The 23,306-nt window shown below is 61.9% G+C and overlaps 2 protein-coding genes across 2 annotated transcripts in view; one reads left to right on the top strand and one right to left on the bottom strand.

Moving 5' to 3' along the window:
- Positions 1-471: 471 nt before the first annotated feature.
- Positions 472-22,746, top strand: LOC309452872 (gastric inhibitory polypeptide receptor-like; the record flags this gene model as incomplete). The annotated part of the gene is made up of 13 exons (XM_082077532.1): positions 472-513; positions 2,309-2,396; positions 3,775-3,882; positions 3,958-4,004; positions 8,603-8,706; positions 8,791-8,866; positions 13,220-13,379; positions 15,957-16,017; positions 16,133-16,202; positions 17,732-17,820; positions 20,581-20,719; positions 22,449-22,490; positions 22,636-22,746. The coding sequence occupies 13 exons, from the start codon at positions 472-474 to the stop codon at positions 22,744-22,746; spliced, it is 1,137 nt and encodes a 378-aa protein (XP_081933658.1).
- A 377-nt stretch (positions 22,747-23,123) lies between these two features.
- LOC309452871 (gastric inhibitory polypeptide receptor-like) overlaps positions 23,124-23,306 on the bottom strand; it is a gene marked incomplete at both ends in the record, with an annotated part of 23,605 nt that continues 23,422 nt past the window's right edge. Inside the window, one exon of the mRNA XM_082077531.1 lies at positions 23,124-23,236. Coding sequence (XP_081933657.1) covers positions 23,124-23,236 — 113 coding nt within the window. The remainder of the gene's footprint in view (positions 23,237-23,306) is intronic.

Genomic DNA, 23,306 nt, shown 5'->3' with positions numbered 1-23,306 from the left:
GGTTAAGGGGGGGGGTCGGGGGTCTCAGGGGGGGTCGGGGGACATGGGGGAGGGGTTGGGGGGGGGTCTTTGGGGGTCCCTGGGGGGGGGGTCAGGGACATGGGGGGGTGTCAGGGGACACCTGGGGGGGGGGTCGGGTGACACGGGGGGGGTTCGGGGGGTCCCGGGGGGGTCGTGGGGGTCCTTGGGGGGTCCTGGAGGGGGGTCAGGGGACACTGGGCGGGGGGGGTCCTGGGGGTCAGTGGGGGGTCCCGGAATTGGGGGGTGGGGGGGGGGTCAGGGGACACTGGGGGGGGGGGGGGTGGGGACATGGGGACACTTTGAGCGGGGGGGGGGTATGGACACGTGTGGAGGGACCTGGGAATGGTGGGGGGGGGACACAAGTGGCATCAGGGACAAGGGACATTGTCCCCCCCCACCCCAGGAGCTGCTGTCACTGTCGCTGTCACTGTCATTGTCATTGTCACCGGAATGGCCACCGCCCTGCTCAGGAGGGTCCTGAGGGGGGCAGAGGTGAGACACCCCCCCGCCCCGTGCCCAAAAATGTCACCTGGGGGGTGTCCCCACACCCTGGGACACCCCAATGGCCACCCTGGGGTGGCCCCGAGGTGGTGGCCCCGTCATAGTGTCCCCAGGGTGGTGACACCATCATGGTGTCCCCATCATAATGTCCCCAAGGTGGTGGCACCATCATGGTGGCCCCATTATAATGTCCCCAAGGTGGTGGCCCCATCATAATGTCCCCAAGGTGGTGGCACCATCATGGTGACCCCATAATAATGTCCCCAAGGCGGTGGCACCAACTTGGTGGCCCCATCATAATGTCCCCAAAGTGGTGGCCCCATCATAATGTCCCCAAGGTGGTGGCACCATCATGGTGGCCCCATCATAGTGTCCCCAAGGTGGTGGCACCATCGTAATGTCCCCAAGGTGGTGACACCATCATGGTGGCCCCATCATAATGTCCCCAAGGTGGTGGCACCATCTTGGTGGCTCCATCATAATGTCCCCAAGGTGGTGGCACCATCTTGGTGGCCCCATCATAGTGTCCCCAAGGTGGTGGCACCATCATAATGTCCCCAAGGTGGTGGCACCATCATGGTGGCCCCATTATAACGTCCCCAAGGTGGTGGCCCCATCATAATGTCCCCAAGGTGGTGACACCATCATGGTGGCCCCATCATAATGTCCCCAAGGTGGTGGCACCATCATGGTGGCTCCATCATAATGTCCCCATGGTGGTGGCCCCATCATAATGTCCCCAAGGTGGTGGCACCAACTTGGTGTCCCCATCGTAATGTCCCCAAGGTGGTGGCACCATCATGGTGGCCCCATCATAGTGTCCCCAAGGTGGTGGCACCATCATGGTGGCCCCATCAGAATGTCCCCAAGGTGGTGGCACCATCATGGTGGCCCCATTATAATGTCCCCAAGGCGGTGGCACCATCATGGTGACCCCATCATAATGTCCCCAAGGTGGTGACACCATCATGGTGGCCCCATCATAATGTCCCCAAGGCGGTGGCACCATCATGGTGGCCCCATCATAATGTCCCCAAGGTGGTGGCCCCATCCTAATGTCCCCAAGGCGGTGGCACCAACTTGGTGGCCCCATCATAATGTCCCCAAGGCAGTGGCACCATCATGGTGGCCCTATCATAATGTCCCCAAGGTGGTGGCACCATCTTGGTGGCCCTATCATAATGTCCCCAAGGTGGTGGCCCCATCTTGGTTTCCCCATCATAGTGTCCCCAAGGTGGTGGCACCATCATGATGGCACCATCATAATGTCCCCAGGGTGGTGGCACCATCATAATGTCCCCAAGGCGGTGGCACCATCATGGTGGCCCCATCATAGTGTCCCCAAGGTGGTGGCACCATCTTGGTGGCCCCATCATAATGTCCCCATGGTGGTGGCACCATCGTAATGTCCCCAAGGTGGTGGCACCAACTTGGTGGCCCCATCATAATGTCCCCAAGGCAGTGGCACCATCTTGGTGGCCCCATCATAATGTCCCCAAGGTGGTGGCACCATCATGGTGGCCCCATCATAATGTCCCCAAGGTGGTGGCACCAACTTGGTGGCCCCATCATAATGTCCCCAAGGTGGTGGCCCCATCATAATGTCCCCAAGGTGGTGGCACCATCTTGGTGGACCCATAATAACGTCCCCAAGTTGGTGGCACCAACTTGTTGGTCCCATTATAATGTCCCCAAGGTGGTGGCACCATCTTGGTGGCCCCATCATAATGTCCCCAAGGTGGTGGCCCCATCCTGGCGATGTCCCCACGCTGTCCCCTCCCCGCAGGAGCGCTCGGCCCAGGCCACCCTGGCCGCGTGGCACCAATATCGTCACGAGTGTCACCTGCGCCTGCGCCTCGAGCCCCCGGCCACCGGTGAGTGGGGACACTTGGGGACAATGGGGACACCCTGACCCTGGGGAGCGGTGATGGGCTGGGGACACTTGGGGACACTTGGGGACAATGGGGACACCCTGACCCCGGGGAGTGGGGATGGGTTGGGGACACTTGGGGACAATGGGGACACCATGGGGACAATAGGGACACCCTGACCCCCACTACCCAGTGAATGGGAATGGGTTGGGGACACCATGGTGACACTTGGGGACAATGGGGACACCCTGACCCCAGTGAGCAGGGATGGGTTGGGGACACCTGGGGACAATGGGGACAATGGGGACACCATGGGGACAACAGGGCCACCCTGACCCCCACTACCCAGTGAATGGGGATGGGTTGGGGACACCATGGTGACACTTGGGGACAATGGGGACACCCTGATCCGGTGAGTGAGGATGGGTTGGGGACACTTGGGGACAATGGGGACACCTGGGGACAATGGGGACACCCTGACCCTGGTGAGTGGGGATGGGTTGGGGACACTTGGGGACACTTGGGGACAATGGGGACAATGGGGACCCCAGTGAATGGTGATGGGTTGGGGACACTTGGGGACAATGGGGACACCATGGGGACACTTGGGGACAATGGGGACACCTGACCTCAGTGAATGGGGATGGGTTGGGGACACCTGGGGACACTTGGGGACAATGGGGACAATGGGGACACCCAGACCCCAGTGAGCGAGGATGAGTTGGGGACACTTGGGGACAATGGGGACACCATGGGGACACTTGGGGACAATGGGGACACCCTGACCCCGGTGAGTGGGGATGAGTTGGGGACACTTGGGGACAATGGGGACACCGTGGGGACAATAGGGACACCCTGACCCCCACTACCCAGTGAATGGGGATGGGTTGGGGACACCATGGTGACACTTGGGGACAATGGGGACACTGTGGGGACACCCTGACCCCCACTACCCAGTGAATGGAGATGGTTTGGGGACACCATGGTGACACTTGGGGACAATGGGGACACCATGGGGACAACCGGGCCACCCTGACCCCCACTACCCAGTGAGTGAGGATGGGTTGGGGACACCATGGTGACACTTGGGGACACCCTGATCCGGTGAGCGGGGATGGGCTGGGGACACCTGGGGACAATGGGGACACCTAGGGACAATGGGGACACCCTGACCCTGGTGAGTGGGGATGGGTTGGGGACACTTGGGGACAATGGGGACCCCAGTGAATGGTGATGGTTTGGGGACACTTGGGGACAATGGGGACACCATGGAGACACTTGGGGACAATGGGGACACCCTGACCCCCACTACCCAGTGAATGGGGATGGGTTGGGGACACCATGGTGACACTTGGGGACAATGGGGACACCGTGTCCCCAGGACCCGTCTGCAACCGCACGTTCGACATGTACGCCTGTTGGGGGGACGGTGTCCCCAACAGCACCGTCACCGTCCCCTGTCCCTGGTACCTGCCCTGGCACCACCGAGGTAACCTGGGGGGGGGTGACCGGTGACACGGGTGACACCGGTGACACGGGTGACATTGGGGACACGGTGTCGCAGTGCGGGACGGGGTGGTGACGCGGCGCTGCGGCCCCGATGGCACTTGGGTGACGGACGAGACGGGGCGGCCTGGCTGGACCACGAGCAGTGCGGGGACACGCGGGGACAGCAGGAGCTGCAGGTGGGACGTGGGGTGACACTGGGGATATGGGGGACATGGGCACATGGGGGACATGGGGACATGGCAGGTATTGGGGACATGGGGACACAGGGGGACATGGGGACATGGGGACAAGGGGAGATATGGGGACATGGGGGGCATGGGGACATGGGGGACATGGGGACATGGGGGTGACACTGGGGATATGGGGGCATGGGGACATTGGGGTGACACTGGGGATATGGGGGACATGGGGACATGGGGGACATGGGGGTGACACTGGGGATATGGGGGTGACACTGGGGATATGGGGGACATGGGGACATTGGGGACATGGGGGTGACACTGGGGACATGGGGGACATGGGGACATGGGGGTGACACTGGGGATATGGGGGACATGGGGACATGGGGACATGGGGGTGACACTGGGGACATGGGGGACATGGGGACATGGGGACATGGGGGTGACACTGGGGATATGGGGAACATGGGGATATGGGGGACATGGGGACATGGGGGTGACACTGGGGATATGGGGAACATGGGGATATGGGGGACATGGGGACATGGGGGTGACACTGGGGATATGGGGAACATGGGGATATGGGGGACATGGGGACATGGGGGTGACACTGGGGATATGGGGAACATGGGGATATGGGGGACATGGGGACATGGGGGTGACACTGGGGATATGGGGAACATGGGGATATGGAGGACACGGGGAGCACTGGGGACATGGGGGGATATGGAGGATATGGAGGACATGGGGGACATGGGGGTGACACTGGGGATATGGGGGACATGGGGACATGGGGGACATGGGGACATGGGGGACATGGGGGTGACACTGGGGATATGGGGACATGGGGACATGGGGGTGACACTGGGGATATGGGGGACATGGGGGACATGGGGACATGGGGAGCACTGGGGACACAGGGGGATATGGAGGATATGGGGGACATGGGGGTGACACTGGGGATATGGGGGACATGGGGACATGGGGGACATGAGGGTGACACTGGGGATATGGGGGACATGGGGATATGGGGACATGGGGGACATGGGGGTGACACTGGGGATATGGGGACATGGGGACATGGGGGACATGGGGACATGGGGGTGACACTGGGGATATGGGGGGCAATGGGGATATGGGGGACATGGGGACATGGGGGTGACACTGGGGATATGGGGTGACACTGGGGACATGGGGACATGGGGACACGGGGTGGCCCTGGCTGGACCATGAGCAGTGCGGGGACACGCGGGGACAGCAGGAGCTGCAGGTGGGACGTGGGGTGACACTGGGGACATTGGGGGCACTGGGGATATGGGGACATGGGGGTGATGGGGGGCATGGGGGACATGGGGACAAGGGGGGATATGGGGACATGGGGGACATGGGGACATGAGGGACATGGGGACATGGGGGGTATGGGTACATGGGGGACATGGGGACATGGGGGTGACACTGGGGATATGGGGGACATGGGGACATGGGGGACATGGGGACATGGGGGACATGGGGGTGACACTGGGGATAGGGGGGACATGGGGACATGGGGACATGGGGAGCACTGGGGACACAGGGGGATATGGAGGATATGGGGGACATGGGGGTGACACTGGGGATATGGGGGACATGGGGACATGGGGGTGACACTGGGGATATGGGGGGCACTGGGGACATGGGGACATGGGGGTGACACTGGGGACATGGGGGACGTGGGGGACATGGGGACATGGGGACATGGGGGTGACACTGGGGATATGGGGGACATGGGGGGCATGGGGACATGGGGACATGGGGGTGACACTGGGGATATGGGGGACATGGGGACATGGGGACATGGGGGTGACACTGGGGATATGGGGGACATGGGGACATGGGGGACATGGGGGTGACACTGGGGATATGGGGGACATGGGGACATGGGGACATGGGGGTGACACTGGGGACATGGGGTGACACTGGGGACACAGGGATGGGGGAACACTGGGGGACACTGGGGACATGGGGGACATGGGGGACACGGGGACATGTGGGGATATGGGGGTGACACTGGGGATATGGGGGTCATGGGGACATGGGGGACATGGGGACATGGGGAGACACTGGGGGACACTGGGCACATGTGGGACATGGGGGTACAGGGGGTGACACTGGGGACATGGGGACATGTCCTTGTGTCCCCTCTGCTGTCACCCGTGTCACCGCTGAGCCACCCCCGGTGCCACCCGCTGTCCCTTGTCCCCCCCCCGCTGTCCCTTGTCCCCCTCTGTGCCGTGTCCCTGGTGCCACCTGGTGCCACCATGTGCCACCCGCTGCCACATGTGGCGCTGCCACGTGTCACCCGCCGCGGGACGCGGTGCCACGTGTGTCACCTCCCCCCCGCCGGGTCGTGCTGCGCCGGGTGACAAATGGGACACGGGTGACAAATGGGACACGGGTGACAAATGGGCCGCGCCCCGGGGCCGTGTCCTGTGTCACCGTGTCGCTGTCCCCGTCCCTTGTCCCCCCTCCTTGTCCCCACGATGTCCCCATGATGTCCCATGTCCCCTCCCCATGGCCCCATGGCCCCATGTCCCTGTTTCCCCTCCCTGTCCCTTGTCCCCTGTCCCCCCCATGTCCCCTGTCCCCACTCCCTGTCCCCATGATGTCCCCACAATGTCCCCACGATGTCCCCACGATGTCCCCATGATGTCCCCTGTCCCCTCCCCATCCCCACGATGTCCCCACGATGTCCCCTGTCCCCTCCCCATCCCCACGTCCCCACGATGTCCCCACGATGTCCCCATGATGTCCCCTGTCCCCTCCCCATCCCCTGTCCCCCCTCCCTGTCCCTTGTCCCCTGTTCCCTGACCCCTCCCTGTCCCTACAATGTCCCCACAATGTCCTCACAATATCCCCATGATGTCCCCACACTGTCCCCACACTGTCCCCATGATATCCCCATGATGTCCCATGTCCCCATGATATCCCCATGGTGTCCCATGTCCCCATGATGTCCCCATGATGTCCCCATGCTGTCCCCACGCTGTCCCCTCAATGTCCCCATAATATCCCCATGATGTCCCCACACCGTCCCTATGATATCCCCATGATATCCCATGTCCCCGTGATGTCTCCATGATATCCCCACATTGTCCCTCAATGTCCCCACGCTGTCCCCACACTGTCCCCATCATATCCCCGTGATGTCCCATGTCCCCATGATGTCCCCATCATATCCCCACGATGTCCCATGATCCCTCCACATCCCCATGATGTCCCCGTGATGTCCCCATGATGTCCCCATGTTATCCCCATGATATCCCATGTCCTCTCCACATCCCATGCTGTCCCCATGATGTCCCCACACTGTCCCTATGATATCCCCATGATGTCCCCATGATATCCCCATGATGTCCCCATGATGTCCCCATGATATCCCATGTCCCCATAATGTCCCCATGATATCCCCATGATATCCCCATGATGTCCCATGTCCCCATGAAGTCCCCGTGATGTCCCTATGATATCCCATGATGTCCCCATGATATCCCCATGATATCCCCATGATGTCCCATGTCCCCACGCTGTCCCCTCAATGTCCCCATGATATCCCCATGGTGTCCCATGTCCCCATGATGCCCCCATGATGTCCCCATGCTGTCCCCACGCTGTCCCCTCAATGTCCCCATAATATCCCCATGATGTCCCCACACCGTCCCTATGATATCCCCATGATATCCCATGTCCCCGTGATGTCTCCATGATATCCCCACATTGTCCCTCAATGTCCCTACGCTGTCCGCACACTGTCCCTATGATATCCCCATGATGTCCCATGTCCCCATGATGTCCCCATCATATCCCCACGATGTCCCATGATCCCTCCACATCCCCATGATGTCCCCGTGATGTCCCCATGATGCCCCCATGTTATCCCCATGATATTCCATGTCCTCTCCACATCCCATGCTGTCCCCATGATGTCCCCACACTGTCCCTATGATATCCCCATCATGTCCCATGTCCCCATGATGTCCCCATGATATCCCCATGATGTCCCTATGATATCCCCATGATGTCCCATGTCCCCATGATGTTCCTCTGATGTCCCTATGATATCCCCATGATGTCCCATGTCCCCATGATGTCCCCATGATATCCCCATAATGTCCCCATGATATCCCCATGATATCCCCATGATGTCCCATGTCCCCATGAAGTCCCCGTGATGTCCCTATGATATCCCATGATGTCCCCATGATATCCCCATGATGTCCCATGTCCCATGATGTCCCCGTGATGTCCCCATGCTGTCCCCACACTGTCCCTATGATGTCCCCATGATATCCCATGTCCCCATGATGTCCCCTCAATGTCCCCATGATGTCCCCATGATGTCCCATGATCTCCCCACATCCCCCTGATGTCCCTGTGATGCCCCCGTGATGCCCCCATGATGTCCCCGCAATGTCCCCACGCTGTCCCATGATGTCCCCATGATGTCCCCACGCTGTCCCTTGATGTCCCCTCAATGTCCCCCAGCGCCACGCGTGGCTGCTGGAGCAGTTCCGCCTGCTCTACACCGTGGGTTACTCCGTGTCCCTCGTCGCCCTCGTCCTCGCTCTGCTCCTCCTCCTCCTCTTCAGGTACCTCCGGGGTGGGGGCACCCATGGGTGCTGGGGGGGGCGCCCATGGGTGCCGTCACCCCCCGCGTCCCCGTGTCCCCGCAGGCGCCTGCGCTGCACCCGCAACGTCATCCACGCCAACCTGTTCGCGTCCTTCGTGCTGCGCGCCGGGGCCATCCTGGCCAGGGACGCCCTGCTGGGACGTCACCTGCGGGGCTGGGGACACGGGGACATCGGGGACATGGCGGGGGAGCAGGTGGGGACACGTGGGGACGTTGGGGGGGAGCAGGGGGGACACATGAGGGACATGGGGACATTGTAGGGGAGCAGGTGGGGACACGTGGGGACACTGGGGACATTGTGGGGGACACATGGGGGACATGGGGACATTGTGGGGGACACGTGGGGGACATGGGGACATTGGGGACATCATGGGGGAGTAGGTGGGGACACGTGGGGGACACATGGGGGACATGGGGACACTGGGGATATCATGGGGGAGTAGGTGGGGACACGTGGGGGGCACGTGGGGACATGGGGACACATGGGGGACACATGGGGACATGGGGACATTGTGGGGGAGTAGGTGGGGACACATGGGGGACACGTGGGGACATGGGGACATTGTGGAGGACACATGGGGGACATGGGGACAGTGGGGACATTGTGGGGAGCAGGTGGGGACACATGGGGGACATGGGGACATTGTGGGGGAGCAGGTGGGGACACGTGGGGACATGGGGGGAGCAGGTGGGGACACATGGGGGACACATGGGGACATTGTGGGGGAGCAGGTGGGGACACGTGGGGACACATGGGGGACATGGGGACATCATGGGGGAGTAAGTGGGGACACGTGGGGGACATGGGGACATTGTGGGGGAGCAGGTGAGGACACATGGGGGACACATGGGGGACATGGGGACACTGGGGACATCATGGGGGAGTAGGTGGGGACACGTGGGGGACACATGGGGACATTGTGGGGGAGCAGGTGAGGACACATGGGGGACACATGGGGGACATGGGGACACTGGGGACATCATGGGGGAGTAGGTGGGGACACATGGGGGACACATGGGGACATTGTGGGGGAGCAGGTGGGGACACGTGGGGACACTGGGGACATTGTGGGGGACACATGGGGGACACTGGGGACATTGTGGGAGAGGAGGTGGGGACGCGTGGGGACACATGGGGGACATGGGGACATCATGGGGACATTGTGGGGGACACATGGGGGACATGGGGACATCATGGGGACATTGTGGGGAGCAGGTGGGGACACATGAGGGACATGGGGACATTGTGGGGGCCACATGGGGACATGGGGACATTGTGGGGAGCAGGTGGGGACACGTGGGGGACACATGGGGGACATGGGGACATTGGGGACATCATGGAGGAGTAAGTGGGGACACGTGGGGGACACGTGGGGGGACATGGGGACATTGTGGAGGACACATGGGGGACATGGGGACACTGGGGACATTGTGGGGAGCAGGTGGGGACATCATGGGGGACATGGGGACATTGTGGGGGAGCAGGTGGGGACACGTGGGGACATGGGGACATTGGGGACATCATGGAGGAGTAAGTGGGGACACGTGGGGGACACGTGGGGGGACATGGGGACATTGTGGGGGCCACATGGGGACATTGTGGGGGAGCAGGTGGGGACACATGGGGGACACATGGGGACATGGGGACATTGTGGGGGAGTAGGTGGGGACACATGGGGGACACGTGGGGACATGGGGACATTGTGGGGGACACATGGGGGACATGGGGACACTGGGGACATTGTGGGGAGCAGGTGGGGACACGTGGGGGACATGGGGACACATGGGGGAGCAGGTGGGGACACGTGGGGACGTTGGGGGGAGCAGGTGGGGACACATGGGGGACACATGGGGACATGGGGACATTGTGGGGGAGCAGGTGGGGACACGTGGGGGACACTGGGGACATTGTGGGGGACACATGGGGGACATGGGGACATTGTGGGGGAGCAGGTGGGGACGCGTGGGGACACATGGGGGACATGGGGACATCATGGGGACATTGTGGGAGAGGAGGTGGGGACACGTGGGGGACATGGGGACATTGTGGGGGACACATGGGGACATGGGGACATTGGGGACATCATGGGGGAGTAAGTGGGGACACGTGGGGACATGGGGACATTGTGAAGGACACATGGGGGACATGGGGACACTGGGGACCTTGTGGGGGAGCAGGTGGGGACACGTGGGGGATATGGGGACACATGGGGACATTGTGGGGAGCAGGTGGGGACACATGGGGGACACATGGGGACATGGGGACATTGTGGGGAGCAGGTGGGGATGCGTGGGGACATGGGGACATTGTGGGGGACACGTGGGGGACATGGTGACACTGGGGACATTGTGGGGAGCAGGTGGGGACACATGGGGGACATGTTGGGGACATGGGGACGTTGTGGGGGACACATGGGGGACATGGGGACATTGGGGGGAGCAGGTGGGGACACAAGGGGGACATGGGGACACATGGGGACATTGTGGGACAGGAGGTGGGGACACATGGGGGACACATGGGGGACATGGGGCCATCGTGGGGACATTGTGGGAGAGGAGGTGGGGACACATGGGGGACATGGGGACATTGTGGGGGACACATGGGGGACATGGGGACATCGTGGGAGAGGAGATGGGGACACAAGGGGGACATGGGGATATCATGGGGGAGCAGGTGGGAACGCGTGGGGACACTGGGGACATTGTGGGGGACACATGGGGGACATGGGGCCATCGTGGGGACATTGTGGGAGAGGAGGTGGGGACACGTGGGGGACATGGGGACATTGTGGGGGCCACATGGGGACATGGGGACATTGTGGGAGAGGAGGTGGGGACACATGGGGGACACATGGGGACATGGGGACATTGTGGGGGACACATGGGGGACATGGGGACACTGGGGACATTGTGGGGAGCAGGTGGGGACATCATGGGGGACATGGGGACATCATGGGGGAGCAGGTGGGGACACATGGGGACACTGGGGACATGGGGACATTGTGGGGGACACATGGGGGACATGGGGACATCATGGGGACATTGTGGGGAGCAGGTGGGGACACATGGGGACACTGGGGACATTGTGGGGGACACATGGGGGACATGGGGACACATGGGGACATCATGGGAGAGGAGGTGGGGACACATTGACAAGCTGGGGCCATTCTGCCCAGGGACGCCCTGCTGGGACGTCACCTGCGGGCGTGGGGACATGGGGACCTTGGGGACATCGCAGGGGAGCAGGTGGGGACACGTGGGGACGTTGTGGGGGAGCAGGTGGGGACACAAGGGGGACATGGGGACACATGGGGACATTGTGGGACAGGAGGTGGGGACACATGGGGGACACATGGGGGACATGGGGACATCGTGGGGACATTGTGGGAGAGGAGGTGGGGACACGTGGGGGACATGGGGACATTGTGGGGGACACATGGGGGACATGGTGACACTGGGGACATTGTGGGGGAGCAGGTGGGGACACATGGGGACATGGGGACATCATGGGGGAGCAGGTGGGGACACGTGGGGGACACATGGGGGACATGGGGACATTGTGGGGGAGCAGGTGGGGACATCATGGGGGACAGATGGGGGACATGGGGATGTTGTGGGGGGCAGGTGGAGACACGTGGGGGACATGGGGATATCATGGGGGAGCAGGTGGGAACGCGTGGGGACACTGGGGACATTGTGGGAGAGGAGGTGGGGACACATGGGGGACATGGGGACATTGGGGACATCATGGGGGAGTAAGTGGAGACACGTGGGGGACATGGGGACACATGGGGGACACATGGGGACATGGGGACATTGTGGGGAGCAGGTGGGGACACGTGGGGGACATGGGGACATTGTGGGGGCCACATGGGGACATGGGGACATCATGGGGGAGCAGGTGGGGACACATGGGGGACACATGGGGGACACATGGGGACATGGGGACATTGTGGAGGACACATGGGGGACATGGGGACACTGGGGACATTGTGGGGAGCAGGTGGGGACATCATGGGGGACATGGGGACATTGTGGGGGAGCAGGTGGGGACACATGGGGGACACATGGGGGACATGGGACATTGTGGGGGAGCAGGTGGGGACATGTGGGGGACACATGGGGACATGGGGACATTGTGGAGGACACATGGGGGACATGGGGACACTGGGGACATTGTGGGGAGCAGGTGGGGACACATGGGGGACACATGGGGGACATGGGACATTGTGGGGGAGCAGGTGGGGACATGTGGGGGACACATGGGGACATGGGGACATTGTGGAGGACACATGGGGGACATGGGGACATCATGGGGACATTGTGGGGGAGCAGGTGGGCACATCATGGGGGACACATGGGGGACACGGGGACACTGGGGACATCACGGGGGGTTGTTCCCTCCACACTCTCGGTGCCACCCCCCCCTTGTCCCCCCCGGTGCGTGTCCCCTGAGTGTCCCGTGTCCCCAGGCGCTGGCCGGCTGCCGCCTGGCGCAGGTGCTCACCCAGTACTGCGTGGGTGCCAACTACGGGTGGCTGCTGGCCGAGGGGCTGTTCCTGCACAAGCTGCTGGTGCTCGTCACCTTCCCGGGCCAGCGCTGCCTGCCCGCCTTCCTGCTGCTGGGCTGGGGTCAGTGTCCCCTACTGTCCCCAACTGTCCCCGAGTGTCCCCAAGTGTCCCCGGGGGTGTCCCTGTCTCCATTCTCCCACCACAGGGTGTCCATGGGGGTCCCTGTCCCCGTTTCCACCACCCCAGGGGTGTCCATGGGGGTGCCTGTCTCCATTCCCACCACCACAGGGTGTCGCCAAGTGTCCCCAGGGGTGTCCCCGAGTGTCCCCAGGGGTGTCCTTGTCCCCATTCCCCCACCACAGGGGTGTCCATGGGGGTCCTTGTCCCCGTTTCCCCCACCCCAGGGGTGTCCCCAAGGGAATCCCTGGTCCCTGGGGGTGTCCCCAAGTGTCCCTGAGCGTCCCCACGGGTGTCCCCAGGTGTCCCTGTCCCCATTTCCCCCACCCCAGGGGTGTCCCCAAGTGTCCCCAAGGGAATCCCAGGTCCCTGGGGGTGTCCCCAAGTGTCCCCGAGTGTCCCCGAGTGTCACCAAGTGTGCCCAGGGGTGTCCCTGTCTCCATTCCCCCACCCCAGGGGTGTCCCCAAGTGTCCCCAAGGGAATCCCTGGTCCCCTAGTGTGTCCCCAAGTGTCCCCAGGGGTGTCCCCGAGTGTCCCCAGGTGTCCCCAAGTGTCTCTGAGTGTCCCCAGGGGTGTCCCTGTCTCCATTCCCCCACCACAGGGGTGTCCATGGGGGTCCCTGTCCCCATTTCCACCACCACAGGGGTGTCCCTGAGTGTCCCCAAGGGAATCCATGGACCCTGGGGGTGTCCCCAAGTGTCCCCACAGGTGTCCCTGAGTGACCCCAGAGGTGTCCCCAAGTGTCCCTGAGTGTCCCCAAGTGTCCCCAGGGGTGTCCCCGAGTGTCCCCAGGTGTCCCCAAGTGTCACCGAGTGTCCCCGAGGGTCCCCAGGGGTGTCCCTGTCCCCATTCCACCCACCCCAGGGGTGTCCCCAAGGGAATCCCTGGTCCCTGTGGGTGTCCCCAAGGGAATCCCTGGTCCCTGGGGGTGTCCCCAAGTGTCCCCAGGGGTGTCCCTGGGTGTCCATATCCCCATTTCCCCCACCCCAGGGGTGTCCCCAGGTGTCCCCAAGGGAATCCCTGGTCCCCAAGTGTGTCCCCAAGTGTCCCCAGGGGTGTCCCTGAGTGTCCCCTGGGGGTGTCCCCAAGTGTCCCCAAGGGAATCCCTGGTCCCTAGGGGTGTCCCCGAGTGTCCCCAGGTGTCCCATGGGAGTCCCTGTCCCCATTTCCCCCACCCCAGGGGTGTCCCCAAGGGAATCCCTGGTCCCTGGGGGTGTCCCCAAGTGTCCCCGAGTGTCCTCGAGTGTCCCCGGGGGTGTCCCTGTCCCCATTCCCCCACCACAGGGGTGTCCATGGGGGTCCCTGTCCCCGTTTCCACCACCCCAGGGGTGTCCATGGGGGTCCCTGTCTCCATTCCCACCACCACAGGGTGTCCCCAAGTGTCCCCAGGGGTGTCCCCGAGTGTCCCCAAGTGTCCCCAGGGGTGTCCCTGTCTCCATTCCCCCACCCCAGGGGTGTCCATGGGGGTCCCTGTCCCCATTTCCCCCACCCCAGGGGTGTCCCCAAGGGAATCCCTGGTCCCTGGGGGTGTCCCCAAGTGTCCCCGAGTGTCCCCAGGGGTGTCCCTGTCTCCATTCCCCCACCACAGGGGTGTCCGTGGGGCTCCCTGTCTCCATTTCACCCACCCCAGGGGTGTCCCTGAGTGTCCCCAAGGGAATCCCAGGTCCCTATGAGTGTCCCCAAGTGTCCCCAAGGGAATCCCTGGACCCTGTGGGTGTCCCCAAGGGAATCCCTGGTCCCTGCCAGTGTCCCCAAGTGTCCCCAAGGGAATCCCTGGTCCCTGGGGGTGTCCACAAGTGTCCCCAGGGGTGTCCCTGAGTGTCCCCAGAGGTGTGTCCAAGGGAATCCCTGGTCCCTGTCAGTGTCCCCAAGTGTCCCCAGGGGTGTCCCTGTCCCCATTCCCCCACCCCAGGGGTGTCCATGGGGGTCCCTGTCTCCATTCCCACCACCACAGGGTGTCCCCAAGTGTCCCCAGGGGTGTCCCCGAGTGTCCCCGAGTGTCCCCAGGGGTGTCCCTGTCTCCATTTCCCCACCCCAGGGGTGTCCATGGGGGTCCCTGTCTTCATTTCCCCCACCCCAAGGGAATCCTCTGTCCCCAGGTGTGTCCCCAAGTGTCCCCAGGGGTGTCCCCGAGTGTCCCCAGGTGTCCCCAAGTGTCCCCGAGTGTTCCCTGGGGTGTCCCTGTCCCCATTTCACCCACCACAGGGGTGTTCCCAAGTGTCCCCAAGGGAATCCCTGGTCCCTGTGGGTGTCCCCAAGTGTCCCCAGGGGTGTCCCTGAGTGTCCCCAGGTGTCCCAGGGGTGTCCCTGTCCCCATTTCCCCCACCCCAGGGGTGTCCCCAAGGGAATCCCTGGTCCCTGGGGGTGTCCCCAAGTGTCCCCAAGGGTGTCCCTGTCCCCATCTGCCCCTCCAGGCTTGTCCTTGTCCCCATTCCCCGCCCCAAGTCATGTCCCCAAGCGAATCCCATTCGCTGCTGATGTCCCCAAGTGTCCCCAAGTGTCCCCAAATGTCCCCCCAGGTGCTCCCGTCCTCTTCGTTGTCCCCTGGGTGGTGGCCCGTGCCCTCTACGAGAACGAAGGGTGAGGCCGCTGTCACCGCGTCCCCACATTGTCACCCCCCCTTCGGGGACACTGCTGTCCCCAAGACGGTGACACGAGTGTCCCCAAGGGGGTGACACGAGTGTCCCCACCGCAGGTGCTGGGAGAGGAACGAGAAGGCGGCGGTTTGGTGGATCATCCGCTGTCCCATCCTGGTGGCCGTGGCGGTGGGTGGCATTGTCCCCAACCCTGGTGACATCACGGTGTCACCACCTCAATGACATCACGGTGTCACCACCCCATTGACATCACGATGTCACCACCCCATTGACATCATGTTGTCACCACCCCGGTGACATCACGGTGTCACCACCTCAATGACATCATGGTGTCACCACCCCAATGACATCACGGTGTCACCTCCCTGGTGACATCATAGTGTCACCACCCCAATGACATCACGGTGTCACCACCCCAATGGCATCATGTTGTCACCACCCCGGTGACATCACGGTGTCACCACCCCAATGACATCATGTTGTCACAACCTTGGTGACATCACGGTGTCACCACCCTATTGACATCACGGTGTCACCACCCCAATGACATCATGTTGTCACCTCCCTGGTGACATCGTGGTGTCACCACCCCGGTGACATCACGGTGTCACCACCCCAATGACATCGCGGTGTCACCACCCTGGTGACATATCGGTGTCACCACCCCGGTTACATCACGGTGTCACCTCCCTGGTGACATCATAGTGTCACCACCCCAATGACATCACGGTGTCACCACCCCAATGACATAATGTTGTCACAACCTTGGTGACATCACGGTGTCACCACCCTATTGACATCACGGTGTCACCACCCCAATGACATCATGTTGTCACCTTCCCAATGACATCACGGTGTCACCTCCCCAATGACATCACGGTGTCACCACCTTATTGACATCACGGTGTCACCTCCCCATTGGCATCACGGTGTCACCACCCTATTGACATCACAGTGTCACCACCCCAGTGACATTGCGGTGTCACCACCCCAGTGACATCACGGTGTCACCACCCCAATGACATCACGGTGCCACCACCCCGGTGACATCGTGGTGTCACCACCCCAATGACATCATTTTGTCAACCACCCCGGTGACATCACGGTGTCACCTCCCTGGTGACATCACAGTCTCACCAGCCCAATGACATCATGTTGTCACCACCCTATTGACATCACGGTGTCACCACCCCAATGACATCACGGTGTCACCTTCCCGGTGACATTGCGGTGTCACCACCCCAATGACATCATGTTGTCACCATCCCATTGACATCACGGTGTCACCACCCCGATGACATCACGGTGTCACCTCCCTGGTGACATCACGGTGTCACCACCCTATTGACATCACGGTGTCACCACCCCAATGACATCATGTTGTCACCTCCCTGGTGACATTGTGGTGTCACCACCCCAATGACATCACGGTGTCACCTCCCCAATGACATCGCGGTGTCACCATGCCAATGACATATCAGTGTCACCACCCTGATGACACCACAGTGTCACCTCCCCAGTGACATGGTGGTGTCACCACCCCATTGACATCACGGTGTCACCACCCCAATGACATCATGTTGCCACCACCCCGATGACATCGCGCTGTCACCACCCCATTGACATCATGTTGTCACCACCCCGGTGACATCACGGTGTCACCTCCTGGTGCCATCGTGGTGTCCCCGTGTCCCCAGGTGAACTTCGTGGTGTTCGTGCGCATCGTCCGCATCCTGGTGGCCAAAGTGCGGGCGCACCAGGTGGCCCGTGGGGACACCCGGCTCAGGTGGGGACACGGGGGGGACGCGGGGGGGACACGCGGGTGGCACCGAGTGGCCTCGTCCCCGTCGTGGCCCTGTGGTGGCCCTGGGGTGGCTCTGTGTCCCCAAGTGTGTCCCCAAGTGTGTCCCCATCCAATCATGTCCCCAAGTGTGTCCCCAAGAGTGTCCCCAAGTGTCTCCCCATGTGTGTCCCCAACCCCATCATGTCCCCAAGTGTGTCCCCATCCCTATAATGTCCCCAAGTGTGTCCCCAAGTGTGTCCCCACCCCCATAATGTCCCCAAGTGTGTCCCCATCCCTATAATGTCCCCAAGTGTGTCCCCATCCCATCATGTCCCCAAGTGTGTCCCCAAGTGTGTCCCCACCCCCATAATGTCCCCAAGTGTGTCCCCATCCCTATAATGTCCCCAAGTGTGTCCCCAAGTGTGTCCCCACCCCCATAATGTCCCCAAGTGTGTCCCCAGCCCTATAACGTCCCCATGTGTGTCCCCATCCCTATAATGTCCCCAAGTGTGTCCCCAAGTGTGTCCCCAAGTGTCTCCCCATCCCATCATGACCCCAAGTGTGTCCCCAAGTGTCCCATCATGTCCCTATGCATATTGTGTCCCCAAGTGTGTCCCCAAGTGTGTCCCCACTGCCGTAATGTCCCCAAGTGTGTCCCCATCCCTGTCATGTCCCCAAGTGTGTCTCCAAGTGTGTCCCCAGCCCTATAATGTCCCCAAGAGTGTCCCCACCCCCATAATGTCCCAAGAGTGTCCCCATCCCTATCATGTCCCCAAGAGTGTCCCCAAGTGTGTCCCCACCCCATCATGTCCCCAAGAGTGTCCCCATGTGTGTCCCCACCCCCATCATGTCCCCAAGTGTGTCCCCATTGCTGTGTTACCACCACAGTGTGTCGCGGGGGTGTCCCGGAGGTGTCCCCGCTGTCCCCATTGTCCCCACGGGTGTCCCCATTGTCCCCACGGGTGTCCCCATTGTCCCCATTGGTGTCCCCGCTGTCCCCATGGTGTCCCCATTGTCCCCATTGGTGTCCCCATTGTTCCCAGTGGTGTCCCCATTGTCCCCATTGTCCCTATGGGTGTCCCCATTGTCCCCACAGGTGTCCCCATTGGTGTCCCCATTGTCCCCATTGTCCCCATTGTCCCCACTGTCCCCACTGTCCCCATTGTCCCCATTGTCCCCACTGTCCCCATTGTCCCCACTGTCCCCATTGTCCCCATTGTCCCCATTGTCCCCATGTCCCCACTGTCCCCATTGTCCCCACTGTCCCCATTGTCCCCATTGTCCCCACTGTCCCCACTGTCCCCATTGTCCCCATTGTCCCCATTGTCCCCACTGTCCCCATTGTCCCCATTGCCCCCATTGTCCCCATTATCCCCATTGTCCCCATGTCCCCATTGTCCCCATTGTCCCCATTGTCCCCATTGTCCCCACTGTGCCCATTATCCCCATTGTCCCCATGTCCCCATTGTCCCCATTGTCCCCACTGTCCCCACTGTCCCCACTGTCCCCATTGTCCCCGTTGTCCCCATTATCCCCATTGTCCCCATTGTCCCCACTGTCCCCACTGTCCCCATTGTCCCCATTGTCCCCACTGTCCCCACTGTCCCCATTGTCCCCACTGTCCCCATTGTCCCCATTGTCCCCATTATCCCCATTGTCCCCATTGTCCCCATTGTCCCCACTGTCCCCACTGTCCCCATTGTCCCCACTGTCCCCATTGTCCCCATTGTCCCCATTATCCCCATTGTCCCCACTGTCCCCACTGTCCCCATTGTCCCCGTTGTCCCCATGGTGTCCCCATTATCCCCAATGTCCCCATTGTCCCCATTGTCCCCATTGTCCCCATTGTCCCCATTGTCCCCACTGTCCCCATTGTCCCCATTGTCCCCATGTCCCCATTGTCCCCATTGTCCCCACTGTCCCCATTGTCCCCACTGTCCCCACTGTCCCCATTGTCCCCATTGTCCCCATTGTCCCCACTGTCCCCATTGTCCCCATTGTCCCCACTGTCCCCACTGTCCCCATTGTACCCATTGTCCCTGTTGTCCCCGTTGTCCCCATGGTGTCCCCATTATCCCCAATGTCCCCATTGTCCCCACTGTCCCCATTGTCCCCATTGTCCCCATTGTCCCCAATGTCCCCATTGTCCCCACTGTCCCCATTGTCCCCATTGTCCCCACTGTCCCCATTGTCCCCAATGTCCCCATTGTCCCCACTGTCCCCATTGTCCCCAATGTCCCCATTGTCCCCATTGTCCCCATGTCCCCATTGTCCCCACTGTCCCCATTGTCCCCATTGTCCCCATGTCCCCATTGTCCCCACTGTCCCCACTGTCCCCATTGTCCCCATGTCCCCACTGTCCCCATTGTCCCCACTGTCCCCATTGTCCCCATTGTCCCCATTGTCCCCATTGTCCTCATGTCCCCAATGTCCCCATTGTCCCCATTGTCCCCATGTCCCCACTGTCCCCATTATCCCCATTGTCCCCATTGTCCCCATTGTCCCCACTGTCCCCATTGTCCCCATTGTCCCTGTTGTCCCCGTTGTCCCCATGGTGTCCCCATTATCCCCATTGTCCCCACTGTCCCCATTGTCCCCATTGTCCCCACTGTCCCCATGGTGTCCCCATTGTCCCCATTGTCCCCACTGTCCCCATTGTCCCCATTGTCCCCATTGTCCCCACTGTCCCCATTGTCCCCACTGTCCCCACTGTCCCCACTGTCCCCACTGTCCCCACTGTCCCCACTGTCCCCATGTCCCCAGGCTGGCGCGCTCCACGCTGACGCTGATCCCGCTGCTGGGGGTGCACGAGGTGGCCTTTGCGCTGGCGGGGGAGGGGCAGGGGGGGGACACCCCCCGGCTGGTGCGGCTGTGCCTGCAGCTGCTGCTGTCGTCATCGCAGGTGGGACACGGGGACAATGGGGACAATGGGGACATCAGTGGGGACATGGGGACAATGGGGGTGTTGGGGGCAATGGGGACATTGGGGATAATGGGGACATTGGGGACAATGGGGACATGGGGACAATGGGGACATGGGGACATCAGTGGGGACGTGGGGACAATGGGGGCGTTGGGGATAATGGGGAGAATGGGGACATGGGGACAATGGGGATGTGGGGACAAATGGGGATGTTGGGGACATTGGGGATATGGGGGACAATGGGGACATGGGGACAATGGGGACATTGGGGACAATGGGGACATTGGGGACAATGGGGATGTTGGGGACAATGGGGGCGTTGGGGACATTGGGGATATGGGGGACAATGGGGGCGTTGGGGATAATGGGGAGAATGGGGACATTGGGGACAATGAGGGTATGGGGACATGGGGGACAATGGGGACAATGGGGATATGGGGACATGGGGACATGGGGACATCAATGGGGACATGGGGACAATGGGGCGTTGGGGATATGGGGGACAATGGGGACAATGGGGATAAGGGGACAATGGGGACATTGGGGATAATGGGGATATGGGGGACAATGGGGACATTGGGGGCATTGGGGACAATGGGGACGTTGGGGACAATGGGGACATTGGGGGCATTGGAGATATGGGGGCATTGGGAACAATGGGGGTATGGGGATAATGGGGACATGGGGGACAATGGGGATGTTGGGGACAATGGGGGCCTGCAGCTGCTGCTGTCGTCATCGCAGGTGGGACAATGGGGACATGGGGACATCAATGGGGACGTGGGGACAATGGGGGCGTTGGGGATATGGGGACATTGGGATAATGGGGATAAGGGGGCATTGGGGACACTGGGGACATGGGGACATCAATGGGGATGTGGGGACAATGGGGGCGTTGGGGACAATGGGGACATGGGGACATTGGGGACATTGGGGATATTGGGGACATGCGGGACATGGGGATGACATGGGGACAATGGGGACAACCCCATGTCCCCATGTCCCCCCCATATCCCCCATGTCCCCAATGTCCCCATGTCCCCCCATATCCCCCATGTCCCCAATGTCCCCAATGCCCCCCAATATCCCCATGTCCCCAATGTCCCCCCCATATCCCCCATGTCCCCCACGTCCCCCGTGCCCCCAATATCCCCCATATCACCCATGTCCCCAATGCCCCCATGTCCCCCCCATGTCCCCAATGTCCCCAATGTCCCCAATGCCCCCATGTCCCCCCCAATATCCCCCATATCCCCCATGTCCCCAATGCCCCCATGTCCCCCCCATATCCCCAATTTCCCCAATAACCCCAATGTCCCCATGTCCCCCCATATCCCCCACGTCTCCCCATATCCCCAATGCCCCCATGTCCCCCCCATATCCCCAACATCCCCAATGTCCCCAATGTCCCCATGTCCCTCCCATATCCCCAATGTCCCCATATCCCCAATGTCCCCATGTCCCCCCCATATCCCCAATGTCCCAATGTCCCCATGTCCCCAATGTCCCCCCCATATCCCCAATGTCCCCAATGTCCCCAATGTCCCCCCCATATCCCCAATGTCCCCCATGTCCCCCCCATATCCCCAATGTCCCCAATGCCCCCAATATCCCCCATATCCCCCATGTCCCCCAATGCCCCCATGTCCCCCCCATATCCCCAATGTCCCCAATGTCCCCAGTGTCCCCAATGTCCCCATGTCCCCAGGGTCTCGTTGTCAGCGTCCTCTACTGCTTCGTCAACAAGGAGGTTCGTCCCATTGCCACCCCGGGGCGGGGGGGGGACACGATGACATCACATCACCCCCCCGTAGTGGGGGGGACACACGATGACGTCACATTGTCACCCGGGGCGGGGGGGACACATGGTGACACCCGTGTCCCCATGTCCCCAGGTGCAGGCCGAGGTCCGGCGGGGGTGGCAGCGCTGGCGTTGGGGTGTCACCCCCCCCCCGGGTCCCCTCCCCCAACCGGGGGGGGACCCCAGGGCCGAGAGCTGCTGCTGAGGGGGGGGGGGCACCCATGGGTGCTGGGGGGGGGTCCCAAAAGCCTTTGGGTCCTGGGGGGGGGGGGGGTCCTTGTCATGTTTGGGGTCACCCATGGGTGCTGGGTGGGGGTCCCAAAAGCCTTTGGGTGCTGGGGGAGGGGGTCCCCAGGGTCCTAAAATCCTATAAGGGGGGGGGTCCCTGGCACCCATGGGTGCTGGGGGGGGGGGGTCCTAAAAGCCTTTGGGTGCTGGGGGAGGGGGTCCCCAGGGTCCTAAAATCCTCTAGGGGGGGTCCCTGTCACCCATGGGTGCTGGGGGGGGGGTCCTAAAAGCCTTTGGGTGCTGGGGGGGGGGGTCCCAAAGGCCTTTGGGTGCTGGGGGGGGGTCCCAAGGGTCCTAAAAGCCTTTAGGGGGGGTTCCTTGGCACCCATGGGTGCTGGGGGGGGGTCCCAAAAGCCTTTGGGTGTTGGGGGGGGGGTCCTTGTCATATTTGGGGTCACCCATGGGTGCTGGGGGGGGGGGGGGCAAGAGTCCTAAAAGCGTTTTGGGGGGGGGTCCCTGGCACCCATGGGTGCTGGG

Source organism: Streptopelia decaocto (genome assembly GCF_964273445.1).
Source record: "Streptopelia decaocto genome assembly, contig: HAP1_SCAFFOLD_1062, whole genome shotgun sequence".
NCBI classification, from domain to species: domain Eukaryota; kingdom Metazoa; phylum Chordata; class Aves; order Columbiformes; family Columbidae; genus Streptopelia; species Streptopelia decaocto.
This window is presented reverse-complemented; position numbering and strand designations above follow the sequence as displayed.